At 36.6% G+C, this 27,605-nt stretch overlaps 1 protein-coding gene across 1 annotated transcript in view; it reads right to left on the reverse strand.

The window, feature by feature from the left end:
• The window catches only part of LOC141486347 (adhesion G protein-coupled receptor E3), a 306,290-nt gene that overhangs the window by 33,208 nt on the left and 245,477 nt on the right, over positions 1–27,605 (reverse strand). The window contains exons 4-6 of the mRNA XM_074184153.1: positions 26,351–26,511; positions 11,340–11,459; positions 2,711–2,897 (exon numbers count right to left, since the gene is read on the reverse strand). Coding sequence (XP_074040254.1) covers positions 2,711–2,897; positions 11,340–11,459; positions 26,351–26,511 — 468 coding nt within the window. The remainder of the gene's footprint in view (positions 1–2,710; positions 2,898–11,339; positions 11,460–26,350; positions 26,512–27,605) is intronic.

Here is a 27,605-nt window from a genome sequence, read left to right on the forward strand (position 1 = left end):
TAATCAATTTTTTAATAATAACTGAGATAATTTTGTAGACATCTTTGGCATATTTGGTACATATCTTCCATGCCTCAAGGCGCATTTTCTGATGTACACAAATTTTTCAAACAGTGGCATCCCTACGGGTTTCGCATTGAATATTTTTGGGGAAAAAGTACTACGCCAATGCTTTCTTTCCAAAATAAAATCATTTTTAAAATACTCATTTATTTTTGAGAAAATTTGATCTCCTGGTATTTCTTTGTCCGACGCATGATTTTCACTCAAAAAAATAAAAATCGACAGAAAGCAAATTAAGAAATTAGAACAATTCTAAAATGAATGAGAATCTGAAAATTGCTTCATAACGCATTACCAATTCCCTAATAATATTTGAAAACAATGCAAAAAAATAAATTTTTCACAAAAAAGAGTTTTATTTTATTTTGTGACAGTAAGTCTAAAGGAAGAGCATAAATTTGTTAATTAGTAATAATACCAAAACTGATTATAAAAATTGTTGGATGTGGCCACCTGCACTTAGTATGCATGCTTCCGCCCTTCTACGCATGGAATTACGCACCCGTTCAAATATTCCCGGCGTATTTCGTATAGTTTCACACGAGGCAACTATTCGCTCTCTTAAATCTTCTAAAGTATTAACGGGAGTTTTATACACAAGAGTTTTGAGGTGACCCCATAAAAAAAAACTAAACTGTTGAGATCGGGGGATCTTGCTGACCATTGCTGAGGTCCTCCGCGACCTATCCAACGATTAGGATAAACTGTATTTAAATGGTTTCGGACAATTACACTGAAATGAGCAGGGGCGCCATCTTGCATGTACCATATTCTATTCCTTAACGCAAGTGGCACATCTTTCAATAACCCAGGTAAGTCTTCTTCGAGAAAGTGTAAATAAGAACGACCATCAAGGCGTCCTGGTAGAAAAAATGGGCCTATTAGATGATCACCTATAATTCCTGCCCATACATTAACCGAAAATTGGTGTTGGAAATGGGTATCGGTTATTGCATGGGGATTTTCTTTAGCCCACACATGATTGTTATGGAAATTTTGAATGGCATTCCGAAAAAAATTTGCTTCGTCTGTGAACAAAGTTTGTGTCTCAAACTGCGGATTTAGTGCAATACTTTGTAGATACCACTGACTGAAGTTCACACGCTGTGGAAAATCTCTGGGGAGTAATGCCTGCACTCTTGAAATAAGGTATGGGTATAAAAAAAAATCAACCAAAATACGCCAAACAATTTGATGACCAATATTCAGAGTTCTAGCGATCTTCCTCGTACTCGTCTCAGGATGTTCCTCAATTTCTTGCAGCACCGCTTCCTCAATTTCAGGAGTTCTTACTACACGAGGTCTACCTTCCGGAGTCCCTTTCTTGAAACTACCAGTTTCCCCAAGTCGACGATGAATATTTGAAAAGGTTCGGCTATCTGGTAAGGCACGATTAGAATATCTTTCCTGATAAATGCGCCTGGCTTCTGTTGCATTACCATCGGCAAGGCCATATACGTAATGCATTTGCGCCATTTCCGCATTCGAATAATTTACCATATTTACTGATATTCAGAAAAACAGCGGACTACCAAAATAACTTCAATAACACTTCAAAATCAATCAAAATGCGCTGTGACAGTTTTTAACACCAACACCTTACTTTAAACAAACATCAATATTAGCTACTGACGTTTGTACATACAAAGAATTCGTTTTTTATTGCTATGGTGGGTACGCTGTTTTTTCTGCTTTTAATCTTTAAAAGAAATCACATATCGACAAACTCCATATTTCTAAGAGGTGCAGTAAATAAATTCTGCTACACGTCATTTATTCCAGGATAACTAAATTTATGTTTTCAAAAATTATTAAGCGGTGCTGCGTTATGAAGTAATTTTAATTGAGAACAGTGCATCTGACAACAAACAAATACCTTTTAGATCCTCAATTATTTTGCAACAAATCTGATCTCTTTCAGTCGATGCACGATACCGCATCAGATTTTTAAGGAATTTATCCTTAAGTAAAGCGATTTTTTATTTTTTGAGCGAAAACCATGCGTCGGACAAAGAAAACCTAACAAATCAAATGTGCTCAAAAATGTATGGAGATTTTAAAAATAATTTTTAATTCAAGATAAAGCAGTGGCGTAGTATTTTTTTCGCCAAAAATATACATTTCAAAACTCGTACGTACGCCACTGGCAGAGAAAATTAAGAAAAGTGTACTTGAGAAAATGCGCCTTGAGGCATGGAAGATATGTACCAAATATGCCAAAGATGTCTATAAAATTATCTCAGTTATTATTAAAAAACTGATTATTTTTGAAAACTTTGCCACCCTGTATCTCAAAAGTTAAGGCGTTTAGGACATACGTCTATAGGACGTTTTTTCCTTAAAATGGGTTTAAGAATTACCTCCTTGAATATTAGCATGTGTTTAAAGAACACCCTGTATAGGATAAGCATCTCCGCTAAGAGGTACTGAATACCATGAATAAGCCAGTGTACCTGCAATTTTGGTAGCGATAACATGGACCTCTGAACATTCCAGCCCCTTGTGCCGGCGAAATGACAGGGAAAAATCCTAACAGACGACGGTCTAAAAACCCGAAACAAAAAATTCAAAAGTGGCCTCTATAATCGTTTATCATTTCATTCAGTGAAATCGATAATTGCGATATGAAAAAAATTGCAAGATCTACCTTAGAGAAAAGAAGTATTTGCAGTGTTCTCTTCCGCCTCATCTTCTCACGAGTGCGTATATCTGCCTGTATGCTGATGATGTATCGAGCCAGTACTGCGGAACACACTAGGTAGTAGAATGTTGCAACTATGAGAATAGCACTCGGAGCTAGTAAACCGTAGATGAACGCATTTCTGTCCAAAAACCTGTAACAATACGATTATAAATTACTCAATGATGTAGGTTGGTTGGACAAAATGTAAGTTCAAAATTCATATATTTTGAAAAACTATACAACTTCATATGAACAAAAAGAAGTGTAGAATCAAGACGTTTATAGCTAATAGGTATTTTATACCCTTGAAAAATTTAAGGCATTTGTCACCATCATGAGGACGCCAACTATGGGACCGAGAGAAGACTCAATCTACGAATATAAGGGATGCATGGGGCTCCCTAAGGCGGTCCGTTGCAAAATCAAGCTTCGATATCAACCGTCAAACCAGCTTCGTTTACTGTCTTCCGCTGCAGCTCTCACTACAAGGTAACTAAGAATGAACTTGTGATCCACCACCAGGTCTATCAGTGGTTGTGACCTGAACCATAGATGGCCTTTTAGTTGGTGAAGATAGCACCACCTTCACTTACAGAGTTGTTATTTTCAAGACAGTTCTGTGATTCAACCTAGCACCACTGACAAACTGACATAAAACTGACAAACGACATGCCTTCTTTCGATGTATTATATTCAGGTCGGTCTTCTGACTCAATGCCACAAGTCACGTGAAATTCCCAATAAGAAGCCATCAGTTGAGGATTCTCCCATTCTCCCATTAGGGATGATTGCGTATCTGTGATATGGCGTGTGATACGGGTTGGTCATCTGTCAGCATTAGGTTATATTGCCTGGAATTAAGGACAGTTCGTGTATTATCAGTTTGTTGATTCCGATACAGGGATAGTCATAGCAGATTGAAGTTTCGTTTAATTTTTGAAGGTAGCGGAAGGCAGGCTCCCCTCTTTCGTCGGACATATGCTCGGTGTTTAGTGTGCGATAGACATATACCGTTAAAAGTATTATAAAAATCCAACAAGCAAGCACTTAATATTCTTTTATCCTGTGAAATACTAATTTGTGAATACTAATTTTGTGTATGTACTTATTAGTATCATTATTTAATGCTACGAAAATAACAATTGACTTTTGGTAACGACAATATATGTACATACACAAAATAATCAAAAAAAGATTTTAATAATAACCTTTCTTTATAGTATCATATTTATATACTTACATGAAATTAAGTAACAACCCAACATTTTCTGAAGCTCAACAATTTTAATATTGAATAGTTCAACTTAAATAAGTTATCACTTCATTTGTGTTGTTTCCTATTTCCAATTTGAAAAATGTTTTGGTATATCTTCATTTCAGTGTATAGTAGGTTTCATGGTAAATGGTATTGGCTAAACGATTATAATAAAACCAATTAGACCCTTAAGTTATGAAACCCGAATCAATTGAAAGGAAGAGAATCACAATATTTACACTACACCTCTCTAGACAACGAGATTAAACCAGATAGTTTATTGCAGTTGATAAGCCAATACCATTCAGAGTGAAACATACTATACATTAGAGTCCAGACTTGTTCAATATAAGGACAAATACTTTTTGGAATATTGTTCTGATCGTTCTATTACGGACTGGTCTCGTCACTTGTAGCATTGGACTATTCCTCACTGTGAATAATGGCGAAGGTAACCTCCTTGAGTCGTTTAGCGTTTAGCTTGGAGACGGTGTTCATTGTATGAATATATATGTAATATATGAAGAACTTAAAACAGTAGTTGATGGTACATAATTGTGTTTTCAACACAGAGGTTCAGTATTCTAGATATTTATAAAGATTGGTGAAGAAATTAAAAATTAACAATTAGAACCAGCATCGTTTCTACAATAACCGTTAAATCTGTAGAAAATCTGTTTTCCGTTAAACAGCACAAGTCGAAACTTGTGCGAGATAAGGACTAACGAGGTCTTACTTTTCAACGTGTGATTCCTAACAAAATGATTACTCAAAACAAAACGAAAGGAAATCCTGACTGAAAGTCTAAATACACAAAATGAACACCTGTGAACATTTTCTATAAATTAAATTTTTTTTTGTGAAAATCAATTGATTATTATCATGGATAGTGCTATTAATTCTCATCAAGTAACGGGTAAGCCCATTCGTATTGTGTAGCAATCCTGTGACTGATATCTTATTCAATTTCATAACGAGTTTGGAGTACAAGCTGAATAAGAAAAAGTGTTTTCTGAATAATTCCATGTTTATATAAAAAAAGTTGTTTCGAAAGTAACTTTTTTTCGTGTAATTCAGTGTTTATAAGTAGGTTGTTGTTTCGAGACGGTTTTCTACTTCAGTTTGTGTCTGGAAGCTACTTTTTTACACGATATACGCATCTTTGGAAGATTTCCACATTTTTTTTGTATCAAGTAAGTAGAACGCCAAAGTTTCCGAAAAACAAAATGTATGTTTCAATGGGTTGCATACTTTAGTTTTTGTATTTCATTATAATCGAATATCCCATAATTCTGAACTCAAACTCCCAACAAAATCCTAGGTGCGCCTAGGAATTATTATTGAATTATTTCGTAATTTTAGAACGACAAACTATAGCTTCTCTTTTCATTAAACGAATGTCTTCATCTTGTTTGGAATGAAAGAAATGAGAAATCGTATAGTTAGATAATAAGTTAGAGATTTTTATTTTTGTAGGTACAGTTGTTTCTGGAATACAAATTTTCTAGTCTATTTTGTAGAGGTTAATTGACTTTGTGATTTCTTGATTGCTTTCGGTTCTTTCGGTTGTTTTGGTTTGTCGACGTGGAGAGGAAGGAGAAAACTGAGATGAGGTTGATGACTTTATCAACTTCTGTAATGGAGTTTTCTCCAAGTTCTTGACTTTGTTAGCTTCAGGTATACAGAATTAACAGAGTTCGGTAACTTCTAATAATTTGCATGATAAACCGTTTCTTTCCTCGTTCGAAACAATCCAAAGCTCTGTGGAGCATTGAAAGAAGAGATGAAGTGAAAGGAAAGTGGAAATTTATAGGTTCTATAAGTTTCAGTCATACTAAGGTTGATTTTGTTGTAGATTCTCAATATGAGTACATAACAATCGGCCATTCCATTAAACATTCAAGTTAAAACACCCGACTGTCAAATGCAGAACAGTATTCATTGTGAGGTATCACATGAAATTTGAAATATGATAATAATTTCAATATTCCAATGAAGAAAAATGAAAAAATATTCAAAACTCATTTTGACCTAGAAGTACACAACTTTGTTTCTTCACAATGACAGTTCAACAGTTCAACAACTCATTCATACAACTTTATACAGAAAGATACTGCATTTATGAATGAAAGTATTTGTGAAGAGATTTTCAGTTTTGTTCATTTTTGATTTCCACTTCTCTACTGATATATAAAGGGGAAGCTCTACTGAAGCATCCATTTTCTATTTGAGAATTAAATTAGGCAGATAACACAGCTCTACAAAAATTTTTTTTTTGTGTTTCCCTGGATATTTTTGCAAATTTTTATGTTTTCGAGTGCCTAAATCACGGATATATTTATGAAAGTACTGAATGTGCTCTATTTTTTATGATTTTTACGTATCTTGTATTTTTGATAATAATCGGCTTGTTAGTAAAAAAATTGATTTTCTCAGTCATGATTAGGCTTCTGCGCAACTTCTTTGCGCGTACAAACATCACGTGATCCCCACTTCTCGGGCTCCTTGCTCTGCAAAACAGCTGAGAACTCAGTTATTTGATAATATTGAAGTACTAACACGGAAATCTGGATAAATTGTTATATGTTAATATTTTGTTTCAATTGTTGAGTGTCCGTTCTAATATATTTATCTTGTCTTTTAAACATGAGTTTGTCACGAAGGAAGTGCAAATATAGTAGTGATTTATTCTGTTATATTTGTGGTATTTATATATCAAAAAAACAAAAAAGAAATATCACAGACTTTGTTAAGGAAACTTATGCTGAATATTTCGATTTTAAAATGGACAGATTAGATAAATCATAGGTTCCTAATAAACTTTGTAAGTCTTGCGTTGAGTCTTTGCGGTTGTGGAAAAAAGGAGAACGTTCTGGATTAGACTTTGGTATTCCTATGATCTGGATGGAGCCTACGAATAATTTCGATGATTGTTACTTTTGTGTAGTAGATGCTAAAGGTTTCAATCGAAATCAAACGTGGAGATATCCAGACTTACAGTCTACAAAATGTCCTGTTTTACACAGTGAAAATCTCCCTCGGCCTATTCATGTTTCAAAAGTGATTCGCATGCCCTCAGAAACAATGATGTTGCCAAATTCACAGAAATCGAATCAGTCTACCAGTGGAAGTGAATGGGAGGGTGAAACATCTACGCCAAAGTTGTTTTCTCAAAATGAACTCAGTGATTTAATACGTGATCTAAATTTATCAAAACAAGGATTAGAACTGTTAGCTTCAAGATTGAAAGAAACAAATTTATTGGCACCGACAGTTACAATTACAACGTACAGAACGCGAGAAAGTGAGCTATTACAATTTTTTGATGAAAATGAAGGATTGGTATACTGTAATAATATTGCGAAGCTGCTTCTGGACATGGGTTTGAAAGAATACAAACCTACTGAGTGGCGTCTTTTTATTGATAGCTGTGAAAGAAGTTTAAAATGCGTCTTACTGCATAATGGAAATAAATTTGCATCAATTCCAATTGCCCATTCTACAAAACTAAAAGAAGAATATGAAAATGTCAAATTAGTTTTAGAAAAAATCAATTACTAGGAGCATCAATGGTCGATCTGTGTGGATTTAAAAATGGTTAATTTTTTACTTGGTCAACAAAGTGGATACACGAAATACCCTTGCTTCATTTGTTTGTGGGACAGTAGAGCAAAGCAACGTCATTGGGAACAAGATGTTTGGCTTGAAAGAAATTCTTTAACTGTAATAAGAGAGCCGTTGGTGAGCAGAGACAAAATTAAACTTCCACCATTGCATATTAAGCAATTCGTAAAAACTTTGGACAAGGAAGGAGATTGTTTTAAATATATTTGTAGAAAATTTCCAAAACTTAGTATGGAAAAGTTGAAAGATGGAATATTTGATGGTCCTCAAATACGGCAATTGATGGAAGACACTGATTTTATTAAAGTTATGACTGTTTCGGAAATTAAAGCTTAGGAAAGTTTTGTGTTGATAGTCGAAAATTTCCTAGGTAACCATAAAGCACCAAAATATGCTGACAAACTTTCAGATTCTAGGAGCAAATATGAGTATCAAGTTACACTATCTTCGCAACCATTTGGATACATTTCCAGATAATTTAGGAAATTATAGTGAGGAGCAGGGAGAGCGGTTCCATCAGGATCTAAAAGTAATGGATGGGATTGGATTGTCACATGATGGCCGATTACTGCTGGTCTTTAAAAAGAGATTGTCCTCTGAAAAATTTTAAAAGAAAAGCTCTTAAAAGGCGTTTCATGGAAATATAACATGTTTTCGAAATTTCCCTCTCATATGTTTTTCCAAATAAAACGGAGATTATAAATATATCTGTTATTTTGTTTCTTGTTTTCGAATTTTTGTAATGTAAAATGAAAATAAATATTTAAAAGAAAACGAGAGCAAATCTTACAAAACCATTAATAATTTCATGAATTGTGAGTATAAATACAATCATAATCGATCTTATATCTAGGGCAACAAAACCACTGTAGACCACTGTAATACTGTATCACATTTTTTTTCATTTTTCACACAAACATTCGTAATTACTATTGAACATAATATTTAAAAAAAATGCTAGTCAACTTAAAGAGCAAACAAGTTTCATAGTGTTCGTGAAAAAATATTTTTTAATTGGATCTCATACGAGCAGAAATGATTGTTCGAGAACTATTCCAAACTTTATAGTGAATATATTACAGTGAAGTCAATTAGTAGGTTTTGATTAGCATTCATCAAATATACTTGTGTTCAATTATTATAACAGAGAATACAAAAAAAAAATCTTAAAAAATATCTTTGGGTTAGGGAAAAAGTAACTGTATTCAATATTCATGTATAGGTATGAATTATTTTACTCAATTGTAATTCTGATGGAGTAAATTTATTTTTTTCACTATCAAATATTAGAAATGTATTTTTAGTAGTTTAACAAAATTCCAAAAAATCGTGCGAACGAAAAGAATTGAGGGAGGAAATTTCTATGTAATTCATTGGTGGGAGTAGTGATTGAAAAATAATTTTCGTACTTGTGTGTGATTCACACATTTTTTCAAAGACATTTAAAGTTTTTTGTAGCATTCATATATATTGAAGAAACTATTTTTGCTGCCAATCAGCTGCTCCCAACGAACAATCCTCAGAAGGTTCGAGGAGACTAGACTTGCTTGAACTATAGGAAAGCAAGGATTACAAAAATCGAAACAAGCAATAATTGTGCTTTAGACCACATGACTACAGACCAATGACCACATATGGTGCAATTGTTTGGTGGCCGAAGGCTTTACAGAAAACGGTCCAGAGGAAGCTCTTTGTCTTACAGAGACTGGCTTGTCTGGCTATCAGGGGTACCATCAGTACCACACCGTGAGCGGCCATGGAGATCCTTCTAGGTCTACCTCCTCTCCACATTTTTATGGAGAGAGAGGCTAGATGGACTGCATATAGACTTGTGAACATTGCCAATTGCACAAATCAATTTAATGCAGAGTGCAACAGACTGTTGGTTGACACTGGAAGTCACAGCATTCTGGAAATGTCCTCTGACTTTATGTCTCCAACTGTCAACTACGAACTGCCTTATAAAGTACTATTTCCGAGTAGAGAGGACTGGATCATTCGGGAGAAGGAAATATTAAGAGCAGATAGTTGTTGGTTCACAGATGGATCAAACACACCTTTTGGTTCTGGTGCATGTGTTTTCAGTCGCCGAACCAGGACACATATATAAACCTGCCTAGAAATCTATGCGACTGTATTTCAAGCGGAAATTTACGCTATTGAATTGTCAATAGTCAATAAAAGTCAATAAAAATATTCTCGGGCAGTCAAGCGGCCTTGGAAAGCTCTTGGCTCGAGCAACGTCTAAATTGGTAGCAAATTGTCAACAACGACTCTTCTCGTGTTGGGTATGGATTCCTGGCCATACTGGCCTGGAAGGCAATGAGGCTGCTGATTCCCTTGCAAAAAAGGGGCCTGAAAGTAGGTTCATCGAATCAGAACCTGTCATTGGCATCGCTTCAGGCTTGGCCAAACAAAAATTGAACACCTGAATGACAAGAAGATTTATGGATTTCTGGCAGAATCTTCCAGGATTGGCTCCAAAGCGTGAATTCACCCTTCGAAGCTTGATACCAAACAGTTGTTGGACTTCAGTAGGTATGAACTACGATGTCTAACAGGCTTTCTTATAGGTCATTGTCATTTGAATCATCATATGCAGAGACTCGGGCTGTCGGAAGACAGTGTGTGTCGCCTCTGTTTGGAAAATGATGAAACAGCAAAACACATACTTTGTACCTGCCCCGCTGGGAACCGAATCAGGTTTTCAGAGTTTGGCAGAGCCGTACTCTTATCATCTGAACTGAAAGACCACTCACCATACAAAATAATCGGCTTCATTAAAGACCACTTTGGACCTAATCTAACCTAACCCAGACCACATGACGGAGGTAAAACTTATTTAGCTTCATATATATGTATGCATATATTTGTTCATATATGTATGATATACACCTGTTTATTTACCAGTATTTATACATAAATTATTTTCTATAAATATTTTAATTTATTATGGGTTTTTATTGGCAAATTAACATTTTTGGACAGAGTTTTAATTTTTATTCATTGTTTTAATTATTTTCATCATTGGATACATCAATAATTACTGTGGTTTATTGTAAAACCGAGACAATAAGCTTATGGTATGAGAAATAAGATACATATGTTTTCGAATGAAAATTGGAGAGTTACCTAGACAAAACTGCATCGATTGTTGTTCCATGTTTTGTGGTAGGCTCATTTCGGTTATTATTCATTTGTAGTTCTTATTTATCGTGTAGAAAGTTTATCAAGAGTTGTCCATCTTTGGACGCGAAATTAACATTGAAATCTCTTGCCAAAATTGATGACAACGTATGATAGTTTTCTCCTAATTCTTCAGAGCCTACCCAACCGTAAATGTGTGCTCGCACCTCTCTCTCTCTCTCTCTTGCCCCTACACTAATTTACGAAACAGCTTACTTCCCAAGTCAAGCGCGCGGAAAGTAGTTTTACTTCAAAAATGTTTCGTTATAAACATGCACGGCAGTATAGAAGTCTCTTTAGAGACTTGTGACCTCATCCATTTTCCATGATCCAAGTGACGAACCACAACTTCTGTTCTGCTTCATGTCATTTTATGGATTGATCAATTACCTGATTAAAAGTTTCGGATCCATTTATCAAACCGTCAATAATTTGGCAACAATAAATCAATCATTTTAAGCCTGGCTTCGACTTCGTCTCGAGAAGAGCGCACATCTTAAAGGGACAATCGTAAAACTGATTACTTACCAACAATTCTGTCCTTTGATCGTAGCGGTATTCAGAAGTTTGCCTGCTTTGTCGTGGTATTGTATGAGGAGGCTTGCACCGAACAAAATTAACGGCATTCCCCATCCGAAGAGTGAGTATCTGAAAGATAATAATAATGATAATGAAAATAATAATAATTGTATTAGTCTTTAGGAACACAATATTCATCAACAAACTAAAATACAAATTGAAACACAGAAAAATTACACGAATGATAATGCTCAGTAATTACGCTTTTTTTGGGTCGAGTGGGCTGAAGTCGGGAAACGGGAAGTAAAGAGGTTCCTAACACTAGGGCCTGTCACGAATCACCTGAGACCCTAATGCATTTGCTGTCAGCATGTTCAGCACATGTGATCTCAGTCCATATCCATCAACATAACGTGTGGCCCTACGCTTCAGAAAATTTTGCTAATTTAGCCTGATGTAATTCTTATTGACAATTAGAGCGAGATTATTGTTACAGCAAAAAGCTCAGAAACACACAGAAAAGCTGCGGAAACACAAGGATAAGCCAATGCATGGGGTCTTCTTCAATAACATAGGAGACCTTGGCTTATCAAAGCGCCTGACGTTCGCTTTTCTCACGTCCAGTGGGCTGTAGTCGGAAACTGAGGGGTGCATCATGGCTTGCCAGGATGGAGTCTTCAACATCTTAGTCTACCGCTGTCGCGTGATGGATATAGAGGTTTCTGACACAAGGTGCATGGCCTACCGCGAGGCGCCCGAAACCCTAATGCATTTGCTGTCAGCATGTTCAGCACATGTGATCTCAGTCCATATCCATCAACATAACGTGTGGCCCTACGCTTCAGAAAATTTTGCTAATTTAGCCTGATGTAATTCTTATTGACAATTAGAGCGAGATTATTGTTACTGGTCAAATAAATGTTTTTCATTTTTGTAGCATAATCACCCTGTATTTCGAATATTAAGGCCATTGTCGATTAAGGCCATTCGCTTAAACAGCTCATCACCCTAATTTTATATGAATTGGTTTTCAAATAGTTTTTCTAAACAAGCTTTTTGAAGTAAGGAATTGGCGAACGATTGTAAAAGATTTCGACTGATGTACCTACGTAGATTAGTGCTGTTTATTTTCCTATTGGGATATCTAGCTTCTCATAGAGTTTTTATGCATTTTGTTATAAATGCGAAAACGTGTTTCAAGATTTGTTTTTTGGATTTGGGAAAACTGTGAAGAGCACTTGTGTTCGATTGATCACGCGAAAGTTCTTTAACATAAAGCCTACACAACATCTCGAGTGAGTAAATACAACCGCAACTTCCCGATGTAACATTTTCTAATTTTCTTTTTTTTTCTGTTACGTTTAGGGCTTTTTATACGTATATACTACAAAGAAAAGATGTGATTACCAATAAAAATAAGTTGGGCTGTTAAGACGGTTCTGGAGACCTGTGTATCCTGGGAGTTATCCTGGAATTGGTGGCATAAAGATAAGTTTTTTGTTTGTATCGTTTCCAACATCGATAGTCAGGTCCAGTACATTTTGATTCTCTTATTGCTTTCACAAGTAATCGTTCAAGCGAAATCCAATTGGGCATTACCCTGTTTGAAGAAAAAACAACGACTGATATTTATTTATAGTGTTGTTTTTAATTTATAATTAAGTTTACTGAAGTCATGAAGTTCCATTATGTGGTATATAGATTTATACTTCCGTATATAGATCTATACAGAGGTATAAAAACTAAGTGTTACAAAGTTTGATATCAAAAATATCGTCATAAGTGTCACAAACAATAACTTACGTGAACATTGACGTTACGAATTCCTTTTTACTGTGTTGAAATAAATTGTCTCTGAACCATTTTATTTTGTTCATTCCATAAATTTTGTGGTAACCAAAACTGGAAGTTTGATAAAGGCACACCGCCTATTTGAATTTGGTTCGTATGGTATTCTCGCTCATACAAATTCAATGTTTCGTGATTTATTTTGTGAGTTAGGTACTTTACATGAACTACTGATTGGTTTATATCACGTGGCGCTCATTTTCTTCTTTCACAAATTATGACTCACGCCCACTATCTGAGTTAGTCGGCGACCAATCAGTGGTTGAGTTCCTGGAAACCGTATAAAATAGGTAGTCGAAGCCGCGTGGTAACACTATAGTTGCCGAAAAGAAGAAAAAAAACGAATGGAATAACAAGATTTTTCTCCTTCAGCTCCACAGACTCTATCGAGATCACTATATTGAGATAATTATACTGATTAGACTGTTTACCTCATCTCCTGAAAATGCCTACTTGGGTGATTGCGCGTCTAGAAGAATGGTGAATGGAGAAAAGAGAATTGAAACTTTATATATTTTTTACCACTTTTATATTGATTTTACTATGATTTCCCACCACGTAGTAACGGCTACATCCATCAATTTATTGAAAGAATGGAGAAGAATGCCTGTGAAGAGAGGTTTTCTAGCATAATGAACAGTTACGGAAAAGAAGTTTTTAGCATGTTGGATTTTGGAAGGTTGCCGTTTGAGAAAATTAACATCCTGACTTACAACCAACTGTAATTTGGCTGTGAAATATATGTATTTATATCGAAAAGTTTCGAAATAAAACGTTTTGTGGGTGTGCTTGACTTTGGGTTCCTTAAGGTTCCATCTTGAGTTCAATGATATACCTTTTCACAATGAAGAGAGAAATAATGAACTTGCAGCATAACTTATTTGTGATACAAATTATATGGATGGAACAACAAGTCGTACGATAGAACTACGATTAAGAGTGCATAAAAATATATAAACTATCCATAATAATAATAACACAATTTTCATAAACATTTCAATTCCTAAACGCGTTTCACTAACAACGTAGCTTCCTCGGCAGAAAAGTTACCGAGGAAGTTACAGTGTTAGCAAAACGCGTCTAGATATTGAAATTGTGTAATTATTAACATAGATAGTGTTATTCAAGTATATGAAGCAGAGAAAAATAAAAAAGTACCAACTGACTTAGACATTTTGAGTTTCTCTGCTAATAACAGCAAGAATTGCAAAAAATGTGTTGAATGATGTAAAAAACCAGACTCGAACTAATCTAAGTTGAACTATTCAATATGGAGATTGTTAAACTTGAGAAAAGCTCAGTTTATTACTCAAATTTTATGTATATTAATATGATAATGTATGGAAAGGTTATTTATTGATAAAATTTTTCATTGCCTATTGTAACTTATGTAGGATTAAATAATGTACTCACAAAAAATTAGCATCATATTTTTTGAGCCACGTTTCACAAAATGAGAGAATATTACGTGCTTGCTGGTTAGATTTTCATAAACTAATAACAATATATGTCTATCGCACACTAAACAATGATCGTCCGTTCGACGAGAGAGGAGGAGCCTGCCTTCCGGTGACAAAAGGGTGAGAGAAAGTGAAACCAGACAGATCGGCGCCGTAACGCGTTAGGTAACGAAGCGATTTACCCTCAGTGAATCAAATCTCTTTTTTTCTCCGGTACAAATGCTTGTTGACGAACTTCAGGGATATGGATCGCTCTAGACGAAAAATGAAAATAACAATATCAAAAGATGCTTGCGTAGGTCATTCCACAATGAAGTGTACTACTTTAGACTATATGCCAAGTTTGGAAAGCGCGATAGAGATGGAAAATTTTCCGAATATGCCAATGATCTGATCGTTAGGACTCTTTCACACGAGGAGCTTTACGTCTCTCCCTCCTATACGGAAGCGTTTAACACTTCTACCTACCGCCCATTCACACCTGGAGCCGTTTTAGCTCCTGGCTCCTTGAGCTCAGTCGTAGATGCTGCCATATACCTTCACTACCGTCGACACAAAACTCGTTCTACGTTGAGCACCTTGCAAAGTTACACCCAACTTTTTACGAGTTTATTTCGGTCCTTATAAATATCGAGACTTTTATCCCTAAAAGTGGATCGGTTGCAGGCAGCACTAATTAACACCTCCACATTGTGATCTGCCATGATAAATAGTGTGAAGCGTCAAACATGGAGAGCCATTTTCACTTCTCGCGTGGAAGCTTACACTCATCCTTTTGCATTTTGAGGAGGAGACGTGGCTCCCCGGCTCGAGGTGCAGGAGACGTGAGAGCTCTCGTCTACCGAGACGTGGCGGCTCCCGCTCTTCGTCTGAAAGCTCCATTGGACTCGTTGCATTTTGGCACTAAGAGCCTTCCTCTCTCTCGGGAGCGAGAGACGTGAAGCTCCCCGTATGCAAGGGCGCTTACTATCTTACTATGTAACTCTACCCCTTTGTCATGGGATCTGAATTGTTCACTAGTAATTTTAGAACCAAGGATTTCACTGAGGTCATATAATAGTTGATAAAATCGTATTTGAATTCTCTTCACGATAGTCAGAAACCGCCCCTAACCAGGGACGTGAAAGAGTTAGAGAGGGCCTGTGGAATGGGCAGATCAAAACTCTTGATCGGCTGAGATGCCGAAGCACAATACCCGAGCTGGAAGAGAACTGTCACCAATTTAAGAGGCGAGCATTCCTTTTATAATATGTTCAGAAATGGAATATGTCTTATGAGGAAATTGGTTCAATGATAGACTCAAGAAGAAGGTAATATGATGAGGTCGAATAGGCTCAAGTACTAGGAATACTCTCTCTAAGAGACGACAAAATTCAATGAATATTCTGAAAATTATTGTCATGAGGGCACAAAAACATGAGAAACCTTTCCGGGTTCACTTCGGTTGGTCAAATATGACAAATCACCGGAGTCCTGGACACATTCAGAACCAGAGGCGCTGCAATGAAGGATGGGTAGATTTGAAGAATATTGAATAGGGCGTAAACTCATTTCAACCATATAAGTCAACCAGACTAGATGGCATATATCCAGTGATGCTGTTAAGAGGACCGAAACTTATACTTCAAAAACTGAGTGAATCCCGAGAGTATGTTCGGCTTTGGAAAATAAATGAAAAATGAAAAGGGTGATAAGGGCAACCTTCTTTACGAAACTTGGAAGAATCTGTCAGAACTTGGAAGAATGAAGTCAGAAGACTTCCAAGTGGCAAAACAATTTTTTATTGGCTATGACAACAGCATGTTCCTGAAGAGTGTCAATTAGCAATCAGTGTTTCAGTATTTGGCAATGGTTTAGAAAGTTCCGCAACTATCATCTATTCCCTCCCACTAGAAGAAAATTTTCTGGCCTAATAAACACGATACATGTCTACTCCGTGGAGAACGTGGAATGCGACAACTAAAATCACGTATCTCACGAGTGGGATTGTGTTTATGGGTAATCCAAATACGTTTTACAGTTGTTGGAAAATCTCAACTAATGAACTGGATACGAAGATAATGCAACCGCATTGGTCGACCCTCTCATTTCCTGTTCGTCGCTTTTGCATTAAACTGCATTTGTAGTATCGTCATGTTCATCGGGTCGGGAAAATTGTTAGAGAATGCCATTTTCCGGAAGATTAAACGAAAATGTTTACCCGGAGTTATTCGAGTAAACAGTTGAGGTTATCAATTTTCCTTCATATATTTGTAAACAAAATTCATTTATATTTTTAATCAAATATTAAAAAGAACGAGAATTGTTTATTGTTTCAGTTGAAATAATGGCAGTCAATTGAAACGAACGAGAAAAAATTGGTGTATTTGATATTTTCTTTCTCACCATGGAAGTTTCTATATATCTGATGGAAAGAAAAAAATAAGTCGAAAAGTTTTTCTCCAAGTTTTCTCCATTACTAAAAATATCTCCTTCTTGAAGGAATGAAATTACTGTAGCTGGTATCAAAATAACTAATTACATGAATATAAAACAAGCACAGTTTTCTTCACCTCCTGAACTTGGGTGGTTGGCGCATCTAGAGAAGTATTGCTGTTCTGGTGACTGGTAAAAGTTCTTTCTTTGGATTTATTCTACGCCAGAACTTCCCATTGTTACTTGTTTCGAAGTGATAACGTCTTATGGAAGGGTAAACGGCTTCATTACCTAACGCATAATGGCGCCAGTTTGTCTGGCTTCCTTTTCCATTCTGGAAGAACAGCAAGTGCAAATAATTGGTGAAATGGTAGACATTCTTGAACAGTCTTCTTATTCCTTCCCCAATGTTTGTGAAGTGTCTTCTTCTACTGTGTGGGGACTTTTGAAAAAGAGTAGGTATCATCCATACAAAATTAAAATGGATCACCAATTACCTGAAGATGACCCTGATAGAAGAACAGAATTCTGCGAAATCATGATGGAAACCATTGCAAGGCATCCTACCTATCTCCACAATATTTGTTTTAGTGACGAATGTACATTTTTTTAAACGACAATGTTCACACAAAATTGGAGTGACACCAACCCTCACGTTTTCCGGGAAACAAATACCTAAAATCCAGAAAAAATTAACGTTTGGGCAGGAATATTGGGAAACCATATTGTAGGACCTCTATTTATTGATCAAAATTTAACAGGGAAACTGTATAGAAAGTATGGCCACTGACTATATGTGGAAAGTTTTCTTTCCTTATACGAGGAATTGGGCAAATTTTGGATATGCAGTTGGTTACCTTGTTCACAGGCAGATGGGGTGACGACAAACCTGTTGTTTGTTGTATGCTTTAGCTCAGTTCGAGGATTGATACTCTGAAGGAATTTGATTTTCAATTATCGGAAATCGTCGACTTTATGTTGATGATATACACTACTTGCACTGACTAATGGACAAACAGGCCGAAACCGGTCTGCAAGTGTGTTCCAATAATTGAAAATCCATTGCGACAGTTGTATCGCCAACAGCATATGCAGGAATAACTGCAACAGGTGTCAGTGCGAATCCTGCACTGACACCTGTCGGATATAATTCAAAGCCCTTCGTGGTATTAGCCAGGGGAGTAGTTGTTTTCTGATTGGTGTCAGTCCATTAACCTACTGTGTAGGGAGTTGAGACTGGCCTGAACGAATTGTTCTTTTAGATGATTTGATTTATAGCCAGTCTTAAGTATGCCCACCGACTATATGTGAAAAAAAAACGAGAATTCGGAAAATATGAATATCGAATCTAAAAGTGCAGCTCCAAGCCAAGTACAATAATCTCCAACACCCCGAGTTTATTTTTACAGCTGCACGTGATGTTTTGTTCGCTTCATGAGACATCAGTATGACAATAGCAAGCACTTAGTTTCATTCAATTTTCTTTTATTGCGGATGCAGAAAATTGAAGGGAAGTTTCATTCCATTGTTCCTTTCATACTCGTACAAATATTTCGAGTTTGTTGTTGAGAGAAACGTTTGAAGTGATTTTCTGGAAGAAATGAATGAAAGAAATAGCGGAGAGATTCAATTGAAACGTTATGAAACTCGTTAAACTGCTATCCTGCTCAAAACTCAAGGTGAATTTTCATTTCTTTCAAAAAATGTTTATTTATTCATCAATTTTTATTTTGTTCCCTTCAAAGTAGTCTACTTCAGATATAATACACTCGTGCCAGTGTTTTTTCCAATCCTCGAAGCAGATCTGAAATGCACTTTTCGTATGTCCTCGAGCTTTCCCAGCGATTCGGTTTTCATCTTCTCAATCCTCGCAAAACGTCGTCTTTTCAGGAGTCTCTTCAATCTTGGGAACAGGAAAAGGTCGCAGGGGGCAAATCTGGTGAATATGGTGGCTGAGGCATAATAACGGCTCCTAACTTAAGACAATACTCCTCATTGACCGTCGACCATGTGGCAAGAACTGCTAATACACTACGCTACGGTGATCGAAGAAAACTGAATTAAACCTTGACATTTGATCGAACTTGGTGTGCTTTTTTTGGGTCGGCTCTCCTGGGCTTTTCCATTGAACGAATGGACCTTGGTTTGTATGTCATAACCATATACCCATAATTGGCCCCAATCATCACATTTTTAAGTAAATCCAGATTGCCGTTGACGTTACTCAACAATTCCTGAGCGATGCTCATGCTTATGCACAAAATTTCGGAAAAAACATTCATGACTTCAGCCAACCGATATGTCGAAATTCTCAGCAATTTCTCTAATAGTGATTCCACGATTCTCCATAGCGAATTTCTTCACTTTCCCAACATTTTCATCGGTAGTTGATGTGCTGGGGCGTCCAAAGCGAGCATCGTCATTCCATTTTCTCGACCTCCTGTGGAAATCTTATACCACTTGCGAACAGTTTTCTGACTCAGAGTTGGGTTAGGTTAGGATAGATCCAAAGTGAGTGGGTCTATTCGACTCTCCACCGCATCCCACAAGGTTTTATTGTGGCTTACACCTATTCACACTCGACCAAATAAACTCGGCTTCTTCACGAAGCCGACTAGTTGGTATGGTGAGTGGTCTTTCAGGTCAATCTGTAAGAATACGGCTCTGCCGAACTCCAAAAATCTGATTCGGTGTCCAGCGGGGCAAGCACAAAGTATATGCTCTGCTGTTTCATCATTTTCTGAACAGAGGCGACAACACACTGTCTTCCGACAGTCCAAGTCTCTGCATATGATGATTCAAATGACAGTGACCTGTGACAAGGCCTGTAAGACATCGTTGTTCATTCCTACTGTAGACCAACCACTGTTGGGAATCAAGCTTCGAAGGGTGAATAAACACCTTGAAAGGAGCCAATTCTGAAAGATTCTGCCAGAAGTCCATGTATCTTCTTGCCATCCAGGTTGTTTGGCAAAGCCTAAAACGATGCCAATGACAGGTTCTTATCTGATGAAGCTGCCTGCAGCACCCTCCTTTGCAAGGGAGTCAACAGCCAGTATGGCCAGTCAAGAATCCAGATCAGAGACAATCTTTCACGTCTTTCTATCGAGGAGAGTTATTTTTGACAATTTGCTACCAATTTAGACATTGCTCAGTAGGAGCCAAGAGCTTTCAACGGCGCTTGACTGTCCGAGAATATTTTTATTGACTTGTGTATTCAGTCGCATAGGTTTCTAGGCAGGTTTATATCTCTGTCCTGGATCTACGACTGAAAACACCTGCACCAGAACCGTAAGGTGTTTTCGATCCATCTGTGGACCAACAACTATCTGCTCTCAATATTTCCTTCTCCCAGAGGATCCAGTCCTCTCTACTTGAGAACAGTACTTCATAAAGCAGTTCGTAGTTGACATTTGGAGGCAGAAAGTCAGAGGTCATTTTCAGAATGTTGTGATTTCCAGTGTCAACTAACAGTCTGTTGTACTCTTCATTAACTTAATGTATGCAATTAGCAATGTGTACAAGTCTATATGCAGTCCATCTAGCCTCTCTCTATCAAAATGTGGAGAGAAGATATATTTAAAGGAATCTCCATGACCTCTGATGGTGTGGTACTGATGACACCACTGATGGCCAGACAAGCCTATCTCTGTAAGCCACAGACCTTCGCCTGGGCCGTTTTCTGTAAAGCTTTCGGCCACCAGGCAATTGCATGATAAGTGATCATTGGTTTGACAATCATCACATAAATCCAATGGATTTGTTTCGGCCCTAAGCCCCAAGTTTTATCACAAATCCTTCGACATGTCCATAGAGACAGTCTGGCTTCGTGTAAAACTTTTTTTAAATTAGCGTCCCAGGTGAGTTTTTCATCAAGGACGATGCCAAGATATTTCACCTCCGTTCCAAATGGAATGACCTCACCATTGAGGAAAAGTGGCGTTAGATCGTTCAATTTTCTCCTCCTGGTGAAGGGGATTATCACAGTTTTGCTGGGGTTGACAGACATCTGCTCCCTCAGGCACCAACTGTGAACAACGTCCACCGTGCTTTGTAGGATATTGATAATAATAATAATAGCATTTATTACCCAACAGTTAAAAACTATTCACAGGGTTAACTGAGTATGTTGAACAAAAGTAATATCGATCCTTATAATCACAAATTTGTATTACAAGCTACTCTTCCCGACGTGGACCTTGCCAGGATGACAAGGTCATCTGCATAAGCTCGTAGATCTATTTTTCTTTTATTGAGGGCATCAAACAGAATTTCCATCAGGAGCGACCACAGAAGGGGAAATATTACCCGACTTTGATGGCAGTCTCTGGTGACCTTGAACCTGATAGCTCCGCCTTGAAGAGTCGTAGTTGTAGTTCTGTTTACCAGCATGGCACGGATTTAGCCAGTTATGGTCGATTCTGTACCTTGAATATCTAGAAATACAGCAACCGCAATCTCCATTTCGTCAAGGGATTGGGAAATTTCCTCTACAAGGTTGTTTGATGCTGAATCTGTCGATTTGCTGGTTTGATGAGCATACTTGTGGTTATTCAGGGGGGATGCGTATAATGTCACCCTTCTGATGTGTCCGTCCAGTATCTTCTCAAGTCCTTTCAACAGAAAGGATGTAAGGTTCATTGGTCGCACCGATTGTGGGTGTGGGTCTTTCCGACCCACTTTAGGTATATATACCATCCTTGCTGCCAACCAACTAGGTGGTATAAAGTTCCACGCCAGACTAGCTCTGTACAATTTAATGAGGATAGGTAACACTATTTCCAGTCCGTTTTAAAGAAGAGCTGTTGTTGTCATTCCATTTTCTCGACGTTCTGTGGAAAGCTTATACCACTTGAGAACAGTTTTCTGTTTATATAGTTTTTTGTTCCAATACGAATTTTTGATTATCGGAGGAAGTATTCCCTTAAATAAATGCTCTTTATCCACCAATAAGGGTCAAAATATCTACACCAATGTTAACGAAACTGGAGAACATTCGAAAACGTCAACAAGGGGAGGTGTTATTTAAAAACAAAGTGAAAGTAAAATTCCAGAATGAATTGGAATGGAAATGATTTCATAAAGTCGTATTGCAAAAGTTTATGGACCTGTATATCGTTCATATTTGGAAAAGAGTTTCCAGAAGTTTCTAACAAAAGAATTCCATTAATGTGACGGGAGCCCAGCTTCTGGGCGTGAAAATTTCAATACTTTCTATCGCAGAAATAATTTTCATGAAACTTATGTAATTTTGAACACTTTCATCCTTGCTTCGTAGATTTCGCATTATTAGTGTCTGTCTTTCCTTTGAAACTTGTATCGAGCATGGGCTTGAATAGGGGAGAAATTGTTTATTAAATTTTTGCCAATATTGATCAATAGTGTCATTTCAAGCTCGACAAATATATGATGTAATTATGGTTCAGCTGTTTCAGAGGAATAATTGTATATTTATTCACGGTGTTGGTCACTTTGCATTATTGCATGGAGTTTTTACATTTGTCATTGGAATCTACGAAGCATTTCATGACTTCAATTTATCGTTTTCTATGTTTCTAGATATTCGTCAGTTTGTTTTTTTCGAAAATCCCATTTATAGTGTTGATGAGGGCTGTTTTAGAAACTCGAGTTGAATATGAAGAAGGTTTTTCATTTTATTGCCATCGTTTTGAAAAAAAACATTTCGATATGAAATTTTCTCATGGTTCATATAACCACAACGGATACTTGAGAAATAAAAAAAGAAGTGTGCGTTTCGGGACGCCCGAGTTGAACTATTTAATATTGAAATTGTTTAACTTGAGAAAAACTTAGGTTATTATATTCTCAAATTTTATGTAGGTATATAAATATGATAATTAAAATGAAGGTTATTTATCAATAAAACATTTTATTGGTTATTTTGAGTATGTACATATATTATAGCTACCATGAGTCAATTGTTACTTTTGTAGGATGCAATGATGATATTAATAATGTACATATACAAAATGAGTATCATTTTTGAACTACATTTTACATAGTAAAAGAATATTATGTGCTTGCTGGTTAGATTTTTATGATACTGTCAACAGAACATGCCTTACAGTACATGCCTTACAGTACATGCCTTACTAAACATTGACCGTCTATCCGACGAGAGAGGAGGAGCCTGCCTTCCGCTGACGTATGCGTGAGAGAAAAGGAAGCCAGACAAACTAGCGCCGTTAGTGTTAGGTAACGAAGCGCTTTACCCTCCCATATGAAGTGATCACTTCAAAAATTGATTTGAAATTCGAAACATCCATCTCTCTGAACGTTTCCACACAATAGAATCTTACAACTGGGCGAACGAAAAACTTCCGCAAGAATTTCCTTCATGAGGAAACTCAATCAAAAGTCTGTCGGATACAGACCCTATTGTTTGTTCAGAATTTCAATTTTAAATATTCATTTTCTTTATATGCATATACATGCAGTGCGGACGTGAATACCCCGACGTGAATACCCCGTTCACTCCAAATTCTGTACAGGGCAAGATGTCAAAGTCGGACAGACTTCGCATGGAAACGATCAATTTTCAATTGTGCCTAACAATCAAGATAAATTCAGAAATCAAATTGTTATCCAATGAGATGTTATGAGGGATTGGATCAGTTATACCCAGTCATATGGATTGATAGATGTGATCCGTTGGAATGGCCTGCTCGTTCACCGGATTTGATTTCTCTTGATTACATTAGATTAGATTTACGGGGAGCTGGCCCCTGGCTTGATTCACTGCGACCTTTTCAGATCTATTGTCATGCTCTAGCTTGATCTTGTTGATGAGACTCCATAGCTTTGACACTGACCCCTTCATATAGCTGGGTAAGGGAAACACCCGCATCTTGCGTGTCTCAGCCTTGCTATCACTTCGCATTCACAGAGCACATGCAGTGCTGTTTCTTCCTCTTCTTGACAGAACCTGTATTGGGTTTCTTTTGTCAAACCCATGTTGCTCATATGAAAACTGACAACTATCGACCGATATCAATAATTCCCATCTTTGTGAAAATTATTGAAATAATTTTGAAGGAACGATTACTAAAATTCTTTGTTAGACACGAACTACTTAACAAGGGGCAATTTGGTTTTCGGCCAGGTTGTTCAACCATCCAAGCAATTAGATCACTGGTTGATACTATAGTAAAGGGATTTGAAGAGAGTGTGCACACTAAAGTCACTATGCTTGATCTTTCGAAAGCGTTTGATTGTGTATCTCATGATTTCTTGCTAGAGGAATTAGAGTTTTATGGAATAAGGGGTGTACCTCTTATACTACTGAAATCATATTTAAATAACAGAAAGCAAATAGTATTTATAAATGACGTAAATTCAACGTACGAAATAGTCAGGCATGGAGTTTTCCAGGGCTCTGTATTGGGTCCTCTGTTGTTTATAATACATGTGAACGATATATTCTATCAATTTTCTCCTAAACATTGCATTTGTTTTGCTGATGAAACTACGATCATCAATCAGCATGAAAACATTCAGAAGTTGCACGCATCATCTGAGGAATCTGGCAAAGAGGCTGAGAAGTGATTTGCATCAAACAATTTGAAATTAAATATCGAGAAATCTCAAAATATTACGTTTAAAACACACGTTGATAAGTCACAAAAGGTTAATACAAAACTTTTAGGTATCATTTTAGATGACACCCTCTCATGGTCAGCTCATATTGAGCAACTCTGCAAAAAACTCTCCAGCCAGTCATTTCTCCTGAGACAATTGAAAAAATGTCTGAACGGCCATGTTCTTAAAATGGCATACCATTCCTTGTTTCAGTCCCACTTGAGCTATGGCATACTATTGTGGGGAAATTCTACTCAGTAAGAACGAGTTTTTCGCCTCCAAAAGAGGGCAATGAGAATTTTAGATGGTGCTCCTTTTACAGAAACGTGCAGACCACTGTTTAAAAAATATAGGATATTGACCTTACCTTGTTTGTTTATTTATGAATCAGTCACTGAGATTCAAAAAACGATAACTGAATATATGACACACTCTGATGTGCATAATTATCCAACGCGAAATGCAAATCAGTTAAAACCTCCTCGTTACAGACTAACTGTTTCATCTCGTAACTCTCTGGGCTTGAGTCTTTACAACAAACTCCATACTGATATCAAAAATTCCAATCTTTATCATTTCTAACGTGAAGTTAAAAATATCTTATTGGAGCATAGTTTTTATGAAGTGAGAGAATATTTGGAAGCACCACTTCTCACGTCTTATCAACACAATTAATCTCTTTGTTTGTTAGTAAATTACGTTAGGCTTTTTCGTACTTTTACTACATTAAACTTGATCGAAAATAGTCATTTTGTAAATTTTAAATTTTATACATTTTATACAGTGTATATACATACTAGTATATACACTTTTTGTATGACCTGCTGCAAATGTAATGTAACGTAGTCAAATAAACTTACTTACTTACTTACTCTGTTTCCTGAGTCGGCTATGCCCCGTTAGTAGACCCACCGCTATCCTTTCAACCTTACGGTTGTGGTTTAGCAGCTCTTCCGTGAATCTGGGCGATGGTTTTTTAATGCACACTTTCGTCTGCCTCATTCCTGGGAACTTATTCAACCAATATATCGACTCGGCTAGCATCCATGAATTTATGGATGTCTTTATACATGCCTTCGCTACCCCGCAGAAGGGTTCTGGACTGATCATAGCTTAGGATGCGCCTTCACGGGCTAGAACATCGGCCTCCTTATTGCCCTTGTGACCCTCATGTTCGGGTACCTAAGCTAGAGTGACCATATTTTGGGTACTCAGCTCCTTAAGTACGCTCAGACAGCTTTCCACCAGTCTTGAGAAGACTTGAAATGAGCTGAGCGCCTTAAATGCCGCCTGGCTGTCGAAGAAAATGGCAATGGTTTATTTGTGACCTTCAGCCCTTTTCTATACAGTGTAAATTTTGGGGATACATCAAGTTTATTGCGTGACATATGGGACAACACGGGGACCATGAGACAGAATTACCGTGACTTGTGACAGCATTACCTCAAAAGAATTACCCCAAGAGAGCATTTAAATCCTTTTTTTGTGTATGATAAATAATAACGAGATTGAAATGAAATGTTACACTTTTATGCCCTTGAAATTACCACTAACATCACACCAAAATTTGAACAATTTCAGAAAAATTAGTTTAACATAAGAACCGTACGTGGTAATTTCAGTATTTAAGTCAAATTCACTCCCACCATTTATCATCGACAGCAAATGCATGTCTAGGTTTAATAATTATCCTCTCACCTCAGGAAATGTCTGCCGATGTGGTTGTCGGTAATGGGCACTAGATGCAGTCCGGTTTTGAATTGATGGTGCATGTTGTGGGTCATTAACAGCATCCAGCAGAAGATGCACAAGCGAGCGTATTGTAGGGCAAATGCGAGGGCGATGCACAATTCCGAGTCCTAGAACAAAGGCGCAACGTTTAAAGGGTGAACATTTCAATTTTTATTATAATTATAGTGTTCGTTTCGGATGTTATTATTGCTACCTTTTTTTTTCTGCTCATCAAAACACATATAATATATTTTTGTTGTAGATATGTTTCAGATAATCATAAAAGATTTTCTTATTCGAAGTTCATTGTAGGAAACGCTCAGAGCAATGGAAAAAATATGGATAGGTACCTAAAAATGAAAAAAAAAACTCTCAAAAAACTCTACGGTACATAGGGAGACGTGAAAGTTGCTATTGTGTTTTTATTCAACTCAGTCAACCAATTTCCAGGGCCGTAATTTGAAAAGGGAATAATTCACACAATTATAATCGAATATTACCGAAAAATCCTGAAATATAAAATTGAATTTAATTTCTCAGTGTGAAGTGAACGTCTACGATCCAAAAACTACAACAAAAAATACAGGTTCGTATTTAAAAGTTCAAAGATGGGGGTGGCCCAAGTCAGATGACACCCTGTATGAAATATTCATGAATATATTCTGAGAGCCCACATCTAGTGATAATAGCAAAATGTGGACAGATTTTCAATATGTCTGCGAATAAAAAAGATATAGGCAAAAAAATAATTTGGGGTTTTTTGGGTTTTCCTGTATATCTCCAGAAACAAAAAAGCTATATTCGATTTCTTTATATCATTGAATAGGTCCCTAAAATACGCAACTTTGTCATAATTCAAGCGACACTCTATCTCTTATCGTTTACGAGATCCCCATGTACAGAAACGAATTTGAATAGCCCTGTATAAAAAAGTGCCATGGAATTTTTTTTTCATTTTTTATATAAAGTTGGTCAATATTTATTTATAACAAATTGTTGAACTAATAAACAATTAAATAGCAAATGAAAAATATTTAAACAACATACTATTTAAAAGTGTGAAATTATTATTTAAAAAGCAAAATTATTTCTTAACTGATTATTTAAACAATCGTATTATGAAAAAATCGATTTTGAACAATTAAAAATTGAAATTGAGAAAATCATTTTTTTTTAAATCATAATTATCTCTAGACAACAAAATAGCAAAAAAAAATTTCAA

The sequence above is a fragment of the Leptinotarsa decemlineata genome, unplaced genomic scaffold (genome assembly GCF_025532065.1).
Source record: "Leptinotarsa decemlineata unplaced genomic scaffold, Ldec_3_MD MMD2_tig00026354_RagTag_RagTag, whole genome shotgun sequence".
Taxonomy (NCBI): Eukaryota; Metazoa; Arthropoda; class Insecta; order Coleoptera; family Chrysomelidae; genus Leptinotarsa; species Leptinotarsa decemlineata.